Here is a 12,586-nt window from a genome sequence, read left to right on the forward strand (position 1 = left end):
TGTGCTGTGTTATTTGCGGTAATTTTTATTACCCGCCATGGATTTGACCAGACACGGTACCAAGGCGACCAAAACCGATGAGTCTACCTTACACGCTGGAAGTCAGTTAACAATCCCTAGAAAGTCGTTAAATTGTTATCGTGCGTGCGTAATTATAACTACGAATCGATGAGTTTCACCGATTCAACTCCATAGAGTACCAATTCGAAGCGATCGTCCGACTAACGTGTGGCATCGATCACTGTCGAGAAGGTCTGTGACCACGGGCAAACGGAACACCAGGTGACAGGTAACGGGTTTCGAATTAGCGTCTGCCAATATCATCTGGCAACGTCGAGTTTGGTCCATGTTGAATAATGCCGTGAATAATACAAGGCGCAAGGCGGCGAGTCCGCAAAGAGACGGATGGAAAGACATTCCGAATGGCACAACGATCCTACTGCACTTCATTACTTACGCATGTCCGAGTAGTCGTCGACGAGGATAATTTCCTGGAGTAACGGAGGCGGTGAACGATCAAGGACGGAATGGACGGTCCTCAAAAGTACGGACCAAGCCTCGTTATGGAAGCAAATCACCACTGCCGTTGGTGGAAGATCGGTTCTGTATCTTCCCGGTTCTTTGCACCTGGAAAAAGGAGAGACATTGAACATTGGTATTGGCACGGCTGGATGTTGAAATCGTGGAAAAGGTTTTCAATATTGGATTTCAAAAATTTCCAGACGTAATTAACACGCCGTGTTTTCAACCTTTGTACGGTTGCCAAAATATTGTACATTTTTGGGTTATACGGACGGATAATGAATATTGGAATCGTTAACGGTAAATTTCAAAAAGATCGTACCGCAGTTATTTATTTTTTTTTTCTGTTTATCTAGCGAAAATATAATCATGGATGAAATGACAACGTTTTAGTAAACTATGGTAAGAAAAATGGCGCTGCAACATCCTAATTCGCGTTAAGGGGATGCTTCATTCAGTCCTTACCGACTGCTTTAATTAAATGTATTCCATTTTGGCTGATATCAGATGGCTGTGCATCGCAACGTAGAAAATGACATATCAGCCGGATTCTGCATCTAATTATGATGAAAAACGCAAAATTACATTTTGTTTTTATGCGGAAATAATGACAATGTACGAAAAAAAAAAAAAAAAAAATATACGAAACCGTGGTCGTAATTTCTTATTTTTCGTGCCAATTCTTTGCTTTTGCACAAAACGAAAATGAATTTGGTAGTTTTTGTTCGCAATTGCATGTGAAATCCGGATATGATGTGACTTTTTTCCGTCGCGATGCACAGCCACTGATATTATCGGAAATAAAAAACATTTAACGCAGTTGGTACGAATCGATTAAAGCATTCTATTTTCAGCACATCAGCAGTTGACTGCCGTATACTCGTATCATTACATCGTCGGGTGTAACCTTGTATTTTGTTTTTCCGTTTTTTTTTTTTGTTTTATCGTTCATTTTCGTCGTACCTTTAACGTACCGAGTAGTACGTATAACGGCTCTGTAACCCAATAAAACGTTATCTTCACGCAACACCGTGGTTCTGTTTGAGTGCACTTAACCCAAGTTCATTTGTTATCTGGCAAAACTGACTCAACCGGAATCAGATTCCCAAAAAAAAAAAAAACATAAAAAAGTGATAGCTGCTTTAGATACCTTTTTTATATTTTTTTTTAAACACGTGTTATTATATATATTATCAAGGAAAACCTTCCATCAATTTTTATGGGATGGGAACAGATAAAAAGAATGGAAACAATTTTTCAAATTTCCTCGCAACCTTGATCCTGGGTATCAAATGTGCTTCATTCAATTTCTTTTTACATAAAATCGATTTCTCGTTATCGGTATGCTTGTATTAAAACTGAAAAAAAAAAACAATTATACTTATGTCGCGTACGAATTGGAAGCGACAGAATATGTAAATGTTAAAACCTCAGCAGTTATTTTCCAATATAAAATCACGATCCCTTCAGACTTTTGAAATAAGTTTCAAAACCGTATCGTTTCGCCCTGCCGAGGTTTAGTTTCCTCTGAAAAAGCAATGTCACTGAAAGAAGCGATTCGACTCGTGTACCGATCTCGTTAACAATAAGTCGATAAAATAGGATACTGCAGGGATTAGGTGGCGGGGGTGCTCTTCATCCGTCAAATAAGAAAACCTTATCTTCCGAATACCGGCTACGCAGCTGGGGGTTTCAGCTAACGAGGGTCGAGGAGACGGCGAAGAATTGAGCGAAAACCGAGGCGCGTACGCAAGAATCTATCCGAGGACGTGCGAATAAGGTCGGAAAAATCTTTGGTGAATTTTTAATAACCAACCGTTTCGGTTGAAAGTCCGCAGCTATTGTTGCGGGAATGAGAAATTTATATGGATTGAAGTCGCGAGGCGTCAATCGACCGGAAATGATTGAAGCGTTCTCTTCGCGGCCTTCGAGTACCTCGCCCAAGTCCCTCTTTCCTTTTTATATTTAATGCCGTTTTCACCGATGGTATTCTCCCGGCAAATTGACAGCCCCTCCTCCTCCTCTCTCCTCCATTCTCAATCCTCGCATCGGTGGGCGCGAGAGGCAATAAACGCGGAAGAAAACGACGCCGAATATGTCGGAGCGAGGGGGTGAAAAAAGGGGAGGACAAGGGCCCGGATGACGAAATGTCGTTCAAATATTAAATTTTTTTTTCTGATCGTCTGATAAAATTCCAGAACAGTGAAAATCTCCATCCGATTATTAAACGGTTTTACATGGATCAGAGATTTTTGCAGATAACGAATACCGTATGAGACGGAAAAGATTTCTCTTTACTTTTGCAACAGGAAACATCGGTATATACAATAAAATCGAAATTGTTTCGAGATTGCAAAAATGACTGTCAAAAAGATCGTTCAAATGAAAAATAACACGCGGTTATTTTTTCACGCTCTGTGGAAAAAGTGCTGAAACTGCACTGAGAGAAATTTTTATTTCCGGTTACCGCTCAGTCCTTAACTATTTTCATTTTTTACCACAATCGGAAAATATAGTTCTAGGTAAAAAATGAAAATTAGTTTTCTATCTGTTACCGGAAAGTCTATTATCCGTTACTATTCTATCTCATTATGATCACTCTTGCTATATTTTCATGCAATTGTTGCAAAAATTTAAAGCTCGTGCAACGATAAATTAACGTTAAAGCCTTGTTTAGCCGAAAAAGTAGAGTAAACCTCACAAACTGATTTTGCGTTGCAATAACCAGAAAAGGATCGACGATAGCGCAAAATGGTTAGGCGTACCTCGTTTTTCGTAATTCCAAAAATATTCAAACTGTTTTTTTAACGATACCTGTTTTACCGAATTTTTCCAATTACTGTGACAAATGAAATTTTTCTCAGTGTGTGTAGCGAAAATCGGAGGGTAGTAATACAAAGAGTCAGAAAACGCGCGATGATCTCGTCACTATAGCACACCACCTACCTCGTGCGAATTAATTTGCGGCCGCGGAAAGTTTCAGCAGAGTTGAAGCAGCAGCATCCGGGGTAGATAAGCCGACCGAAATATTTCTTCCCCGTTTGCTAGGCACGTATATACGTATATATATACATAGAGAGAGAGAGAGAGAGAGAGAGAGAGATTCGTTCTTTTCAAGGGTGGTGGCCGGAAGCTTCTGCCTTCTGCTCAAAAATAATCCCATAAATTCAATTAACCGGTGATATATATCGCGGGGCTCCTGAGGGGCTCATAAAGGATTGAGATAGTGGACGGCGTCGTGGCGGACGGTTTTCGGGGGCGGCGTGAAACCAGCAACACACACACATCCCCGTGACGGAGTGGTTCTCACTTCGGTGTTCCCGGCCCCATGGAAGCTCCAGAAACTCCCGATCCTTTCGCCCCGGTCAAGAGAGGGAGGGGGGGAGAGAGAGAGAGAGAGAGAGAGAGAGAAAGAGAGGGGGGGGGGGGGGCGGGAGAGTTATGCCGGTTTTTATGTCCGTGCGTGCCGCGATAACCCGCCAAGCCGAATCCCAACTCCCTACGGGAGATGCGCCGGATTATATCTCCCTTCGTCCGCTAGGTATGAAACCTCGAGCCGTCATTTCGAGGGGATGAAGAGGTGTTGGCAGTATCGAAATTTCCATTTCACGAACGCATCGACGAAAACGTATTTTATAGACGTTAATTATGACATTTCTGGGTGTACGTATTTCGTAAGTTTCAGCAATGACCGAGTAATTGATCAGCCTAGTCACGGTTTTATTACTTCACACCGTGAGATATAGATATCTCGTTGGGACTAGATTTCGCATTGCAAAGTGACGAGCCCAATACCCAATTAGAGTTTGATTTTTTTTTATCAAAGCAGATCGAGCAGAGCTTCAGGTTTACACGTTACGGAAATCGGATTACTTAAGTTTGCGGTGACGTACGAATCTCTATATGTATATTCAATCACCAAATTCATCGTAAAAGCATACCGTAGACAGGATGTTGAATGAAATTTTGTAAGACATAGCAAATTGCCTGAAAATCAAATTTCATGATGATCAAAGGACGCTAAAACATGCTCGTACATTAACGTAGAAATTGACACTGCGGGCGTTCATTTACATCGGCACATCCTTCTACTCTCGTAACGGTTCAAGTGGGTACAACAAGGCGGAAAAATATCTCTCTCACAAGCGTGTGTGCAGTTATTACATTTATACCGTAAAAAGTTGAATCCACGGATCCTGTTAATGAAAATACTCGACCACGCGAATAATGACGAGGGTTTCTTGCCCGGCTCCAACTTCTTCTTTTTCTTCTTCTTTCAGAGAGCAGTGGTTCACGGGCGATTGCAGCGAGAGATTGAAAAAACAAAAAGGAACCTCCTCTCCTTCGGTCCCGTTATTCTTGCTTGGGAAATGAGTCGTGGAACGAGACGAAATCCCTGAAGCTTCTCCGGTTTCGAGTCGCGGGGCACTGCGGAGGGCTTGTTAGCCGAATGGAGGTTGTGAGCCGTTGTCATAACCCCGGCCGTTCGGCTGTTTGGCTGTTTAGTTGTTTGGATGTTTACCTGGCGCTGTTTCTGCAGACTAAACACGATCCATCATCCGCCTTACCACTTTGTTAGTGCCAAGAGTGAGCGCGCCCGCCTCTCGCCTCTTCCAACAGCCTTAATTCCATTTCTCTAATCACCCTTCTTGTGCCGGCTAATAGCCTCCTGCCAGCCTGGCAGAAGCCTTGATAAGAATTCCCGCTCCATTTTGGCTCTCTCTCTCTCTCTCTCTCCTCGTTACCGCTCTCGCGGCAATAAAATCTCCGGCAACGCGAAAGGGTCGAAATTCCGTGTCATCGGAGCAACGAGTCCTTTAACCGTTGCGTCGAAGCTCGTCAGCAAGTGTAAGTCAGAACTCCAATTCACCGAAAGGTATCCAAATACCGAGAAAACATCAGACATGTTTTACAATCGCGATAATATATTTCAAAAACGGTTTGTCCGATTTATACGAAAATTTGAGACAGGATTCTTAGACAGCTTACTCGCTGTCCCATGATCCCATTTTTCTGTTTTTTTTTTTTTTTTTTGCTGACAAAGTATCTTCAACCAGATACATTGTTCAACGATTGGTAAGAACTCCGGAGTATAGTAAAAGCTTGCGAAACTGGTCAGATCGAACCTCCAAACTAATTTCGTGAAGTAAGGCAATTATCGGTGGTTCGAGGATGCATTCGCAGCACAACGAATCCCGTATATTGCAGATGGTGTACGGGTTTCTCCATCAGGGTGGAAAGTGCAGACGCCGAGTCTGAGCTGCCGCTGCTGGTGGAGGGTAAGAGATTCGAGTCAGTATTACTTCCTGTTTGGACTACGTCCAAGTTTCCGCTCCGCTGTTCAGGGATTACTTCTCTCTCGAATGGACCGAACGAGTTTCTTAAATTCGCATCTCGTCCTGGGATCCATTCGTCCTCCAAGTATTAAAATCCTCGAATAATCGGTGAAAGGATCGAGTCCTTCTCTCCCTCCCTTTTCTGGAGGTGGGATCAAGCCACGTGTCACGAGGTCAAAATCCCGAAGCGTCGGACTAATTGGAAGGGTGCGATTAGGGCAATTTCGAGGGTCTACTCTTCGTGGTTTCGGAGCTTCCGAAGGATCGGTCAGGAGTGTCTGGCGACGATTCTCCCTACCCGAACGTTTCCCTCGTACCTTTGCCTCGTACGGTGAAGGTCCTTGAGATCCCGAAGGTGTCCTCGTTGTTGTTTAGAGGGTGTTGTCGTCGACGCGAGAGACTCTCGACTGTGTACAAGGAGACCACAAAGAGAATTTTCCTCTCGTCCTCTGAAGACCGAAAAAAGTGCTCTCCCGCTTTTTCGTATTTTTTTTTTTTTTTTTTTTTTCGTTCTGTCCCCGCAGCGCGAAACGGCAAACGTAAAAGAGCCGAAGGGGAGAAAGACGGAGTCTGTTGACCAAACCGCGGTGCAAAAATTCTCTCATTTCAACGATCTCACCGACGAAGACATCTCGAGAGCAAACTCAAGGTGTGCAAAAGAGCGAGTGGTGTAAAGTCAACCGCACCGAGCCACCGTTCATTCATCCCCGAAAGCCTTTTTTCACAAAAGTGCTTGTACGTAATAGAAATTTTTTTCACCCACTTCTTTCGCATCGGAATTGTTACGTACGTACAAGGAGTGTTCAAAGGTGTTCCGTTCCGTAAACCATTTCCCTTACAGTCGTACGTAATCGGTTGATTGATCGACCGTTCGAATTGTATTCCGTTTTCGATCCGAACTTGCCGATTCCTTCGCAACGTTGACTCGGGGACCCTTTTCAGTGCCCGCGAGGGATTTCACCCCACGTTGTAATATTCATACCGCACAACATTGTCATGCATGTGTACCGCGGGGTTATGGCTTCGTGGAAATGATGACATATCTGATCGCACAAGGCTCGAGCGCGTGTAGAAAACGCAACAACACACTGGTCGGGACACTCGATAAGAGCGGAGATGGATGGATCGCATAAATCTAACATGCACGCGGCGTTGTAGCAGAGGTGGTTGGTATAAGGTAGTCGACAGGTGTAGTCGCATGTCCCGAGTTGTAAATAAGAGTGTCATTTGTCTCTGCGGTACCCGTTAAAATTACAGGCTCGCATACCGTTGTAAACAGGCGTAGTTAATGCGGAAATCAATTCCGTCACCTAGGTGCGAGGCATACAAACAGCTGGTACGCACACCCGCTTCGACAAACTGCAACGACGTTTCGTCGCCAACGAAAGCTCGAATTCTATCGTTAGGGTATGAATTTCCAACCGCAGTGCTGTACTGCGCCCCTTTCCGAATTTTATATTTAAATTATTAATTATGACCGAAAAATCTTTCTTCTACATGTAAAAGATGAAAATTAGTTTTGCAAAAGTCGTGAACGAACGATATAGTACGTAGTATTACCATTATTTTTTACTATCGTCCCTCGTACTGTATTTTCAATTGTTGCGGTCATAGAAATTCATGCTAGAGATGAACTTGATTGAAAAAATGTAGTCAGATGTATTGCTGCGATAACAAGAAAATCCACCATTGACAAATGTAATAGGACTAATTACTTACTAGTACCACATTTTCTCCCAATTCCAACAGTGCTTATATCTTGTTTTGTGAGGATATATTCGTTTGATAACTATGAAAAATAAAATGGCTTTCCATGAATTTACTCGACGAATAATTCCAAGCTCTTGCAAATTTGTTAATAACTAAAAGAACTTTTTGAAAGCGCTAGATTAAAGAAGCTTATACCCATAATTATACGACATTATTTGTGTGGAGAAAAAGACTGAGAATCGAAAAAGGCCTTGGCTGGGAAATAAATAAATAATTGAGCACCATGATGCGTAAGCGTTATTAATAACGATGCGATCGTATAATATACCTAATTGGAGAAACTGGTATATAAGGTGTCCGTAAATCAGGCGATGCAATGTATAGCTATGCATGTATATATATTATAGTAATATTTTCCCAACGACTAACTGCCGAGCGGCGTTTGTTGGCTTGCCGGGAGTTTTCCCGGGGGAAATTCATCCCGAGGGATGGAAGGCGGTCCGTGAAAGTTTTAATACAGCGAGGGGCGCGCTTTGTCACCTTGGGAGAAATGTTCTCGTCTCTCGAAATCGCGTATATGTATATATATATATATATACCTGTAAACCAACCTCAAAAGGTTCCTTGCTGCACGCACACACCGAGAGACCCGAAAAGTGATTCAAGTCTCTCGTTTTCATTAAAACTCTCCGCAAAGAGCCCGCTGCACGTGTAGATGAGCGCTACCGAAAAATGTGTAATAACAAAGTGGGGGAGGAAGAGTGTGAAAAAAAAAACAAGAACCAGGATAGTCGTAACTTCTTTTCTTCGTCGCTGATGGGAAAAACACTCGGAGAGAAACAAATTCAGAGACAAACAATCGCACATTTATTTATTTACGATGCAAATATATCTCGTCGAGTATAAAACCGAATTGATCCGATTTCTGAGTTTTCTCAAAATTGCTTCAACGAGCCCTGTTCCTGCACATTCGTACATCTGCTTGCATATAAAATTTATTGTCCATACTTGAAAATTTATTTCGGTCATTTCCCATGAGGAATCAACTTCTTTACGTGCGGTAATATACATTTTACGACTACGAAATCACAGCGAAAAACAAAAAAAACAAAAAAAAAAAAATAGAGAAATTTTATTTCAACGCTTTAGAAAAATTTATACGAAATCCCGTTGAATGAAATATATATTTTTTTTTACTCTTTACCTTAGACGAAGTTGAATTCAGAATATGAAAATAAACAGCAAAAAGTATCTCGATTAATTACGATAAGAAGAATTTATCGCAACATTTTAATTCTCGGCTTTATGACGCCGGTTGTAATTGGTATTATATTTTAATTATTTTCTGCTCCTCTTTCTACAGAGAAACATGGATAACAATTTTTGAATAACTTGGCCGCTCAATTTCTGATTCACGAGTAAAATTTGATTTTTCTGCTTAAAAATGTTCACTCTGAATCGATTAAAGTAAATGTTAGCGATGTATCTTCACGTGTGGTTCATAGTTTGAAGTTACCTTTGCTTTAAGCTTATACGATATGAAATTTAATTTCGAAACTTGACACACCGTTCACCAGTATTGTACACTCGTACCGATTCTTCTACAGCAGCGCCCAAGGGAGACACGAGCAGTATCGTAATTTATTTTTCATCCCAGACCCAAAGATTTCGTACCTATACAGATATTCGTTCAAAGTTGGGAAAAGGGAAAATCTCGGAAGATTAATTAAACGAGCAATTTATTTTTCACTTCGAGCGATATAAATTCAACATCAACACTGCGCCGCGTAGAGATCCTGCGGAGAATTTTTCGATAAGTATTCAGGATGCGAGAACCGAAGAATAAACATTTTCACCCGCCTCTGTATCACGATACGGGACTTATTAAATTCTCCGAAAACAAATGGCTTTAATTATCGTAATCTTTTATTAGACTTGTTAATTTTTGCTTATTTATTACCAGTTCATTCTTTCTTGTTGTCTCTATCATTTTCCCCGCTCACACCATCCATCGATTGTGAAATTTCGAGAAATCACATCTTTAAAGAGGGTTGAGTGGACAAAAATCGAGACCATCTATCAATTTTATAACGAGATGCTCGCACATTGAGTATTTATCAAATTATTATAATCGAAAGCTGTGATGACGTCTTTGAAACTTATATATTAATGTCGAGAGGACGGGAATTCGAAACTAATGCTTAGATATCGATGCTCGGTGTCAAATCGCTTGAAAATTGTTGAAAATCTAATCGATTCGTTGGATTTTACTTTACGGTGACTCAACACATATATTTTCACAAAATTTTCATTGGTGTTAAGAGAACTTGCAGCTAAATTTTGGTAAAAAAAGGGAACGGAGATTGAAAGAATAAATAAAAATAATTACAAATCTGACGACCGTTTGAAGACGATATGAATTTTTTTCCCTATTTTTTTTCGACGTTTATCAATTTTTTTTAAACAGTTCTAATAATAATTTCGCAATGCCCGTGATCGGGACTACAGAGTGATGAATACTGAAGATTCATACCAAACTTAAAATCAATCGGTTGGACAGAACTCGAGATATTTTACGTCAACCAGGTTTCAAAACTGTAGTTTTGACATAAACGCATTTAACGCTAATACGTTTAAAGTCTTGACCTCGGTTTTGAAACTTATTTCTGTATTACCTGAAATGAGAATTTTTCTTAGCGTTGATCGGCAATTAGGAAGCCTTTTGTCACACTCGCAGTTATCTTACAGACCGATATTTCTAGCCTTGAAGCAAATAAATCTATCGAGCCTCACACCGTCTGGTAGTACATTGTTTCACTCAAGTGCTCGTAATTTTTTCAATTTTTGTAAATTTGACATCGGCTTTGAGCCAAAATATTTCGAAAAGATGTAGCTGTAATAATGTGTAAAAAAAAAAAAAAAAAAAAAACATACAAAACAAATTAACCGATCAATTTTTCAAAACTTCTATCAAAGATATCAGAGGCAGCCTTACGCCCGGACAAAAGTGGAAAAAAAACAAACGGGACCGTTGACGCGAGCACGATTCCCATGCCGTTTGTTAATCTCATAGTTCCTCTCGACTCGCCCCCTTCCGCAGCATCCCTCTGACGAGCGGCATCCACCCTCGTCTCTACAGAGCTCGCATTCAACCCCCGAGGGACCGGTTGTGTGTGGTCGGACACAAGATACGTTCCTACATGTCACGGGTCGCGATACCTCGTTAATAACTTGTCAGCTTACTCGGTTGCAACGCTCGTCGCCGGCTTGCTGCTGGATCAACGGAAGGGGGATACAAATGAGAAAAATTTCCCGAGCGTCACGTTTAATTTTCCCGGATGAAACTTGAATTTTTCCCGATCAGTAAGATCGGCGAGAGCGACACGTTTCTACGAATTCTACGTTTCTCTTAATGACCTGGACTGATTTTTTTACTGGTCTTTGATTTCCTACGTTCCGGGTATTCGACAAACTCTTCCGAATTTGTTACAATCAGGATATCGCTGGCGATGTAATTGCACTACTTGCAAAATAAATTGTTCTTGTTCTTTATTTTTCGTTAAAGTTCGATTATAATTTTGTATTAACGCTGTACTGCATATTTCCGCTTTTCTTCGACTTTCACGGCCTGTAAGTATACGAATTTTTGAGTATAAAAAAATCACATCCGGGCTCTTTTTTTTTTGCAATTTCACGCCCTATAAGAATATGCCTGGAAAAAAATTTCATCTCAATCGTTTCAAAAGTTATAGCATTTTTAACGAAGAAAAATTTTATTTGCGTATTATTTAAATGGGAAATTTCAAATGGCCACCGAATCCTTCTAAAATTGAGCTAAAAATTTTTCCCAACGGGAGAATTTTTTTCTTAGTAAACAGGTCCTTTCAAGACTGTAAATTCGGTAGGTTAGTTTCTCTGACTCACACGAAACACCAATAATTGAATTACAGATACTTTACAGATTATTGTATCTATGAATCAGTGAAAACGTATTGTTAACATTAAATTTACGCTGATTTATATTTAAAGGAAAATAGCTCGATCAATTTGAAAATCCTTATCTCTACATTCGTCGCACGTAACTCTAACTTCTGTCTTAAATTACTTACAACGATTGATAAACCGTATAAAATTAATTTGACGAGAGTAGAATCGCAAACCAAAATAGACCGTTCACGCTACTTATTTTCTATTCTATATCAAACCATCTAAATTGAATAAGAATAGGAAATCTCACTTCTTCGACCATGATATACTTCTTGATCCAATTTAACAATTATCAATTACCATTCTTCTATTTATAAACGAGGTTATTAACAAGGTTAGTGAAAACGGAAACGTACCGAGTTATTTTCGTACATATGTACATGTAATTCGGATTCGGAATAACGTCTATTCGTGCATCCCATTCGTCCCTCCATAAACCGAAAGGATATAATCTTCACCTCTCGAAGTGAGACCGCAAAAATGGGTGGAATAGATATCGAAATATTTCCCCAGCTTCTTGAAATGGTTATAATAAGTTCTAAGGTTTCAAAAATCGAGACAGCAGGATCTGTTCAAGGTTTCACCGAGAGAAATTTCAAGTTGTAACTGTTTTCATTTGTCGCTATAACCGAAAAATAAAAATGTGTTTTGTAACCGTAGCCAGAGAATTTGGTAAGTCTTTTTTATTACGGTCAGCAGTATTGCATTTTTTCCCAACTAAAATTACGTTGCATCGATAATAATGTTACGTTAATTGTTCTTTGTATTGTTGCGAGAACAAGAAAATATAATATCGGCAGCTAGAATTCTACTGAAAAGTTAATTGTACCAATTTTTTTTGTACACAATTTCAACAATACTGATTAAACCGTTGTTGTAACGATACCAATTTCATTATAATTTTTTATAAATGTGAAAAAGAAAACTGAAATTTTTATAAATCTTGTCAAACATGCTGCAGGGAAATCGTGCAGAGAAATTGTCCGACGAGACCGAAGCTAGCCGCAGGTATCGATTTGCATGCAAGAGTA

At 40.3% G+C, this 12,586-nt stretch overlaps 1 protein-coding gene across 4 annotated transcripts in view; it reads right to left on the reverse strand.

The window, feature by feature from the left end:
* LOC107219802 (putative polypeptide N-acetylgalactosaminyltransferase 9) overlaps positions 1-12,586 on the reverse strand; it is a 195,960-nt gene that overhangs the window by 23,342 nt on the left and 160,032 nt on the right. For all 4 annotated transcript variants that reach the window (XM_015658146.2, XM_046736699.1, XM_015658145.2 and 1 more), the window contains one exon: positions 458-627. In XM_015658146.2, the coding sequence (XP_015513632.1) occupies positions 458-627 (170 nt within the window). The remainder of the gene's footprint in view (positions 1-457; positions 628-12,586) is intronic.

Source organism: Neodiprion lecontei, chromosome 4 (assembly GCF_021901455.1).
Source record: "Neodiprion lecontei isolate iyNeoLeco1 chromosome 4, iyNeoLeco1.1, whole genome shotgun sequence".
In the NCBI taxonomy this organism is placed as follows: Eukaryota; Metazoa; Arthropoda; class Insecta; order Hymenoptera; family Diprionidae; genus Neodiprion; species Neodiprion lecontei.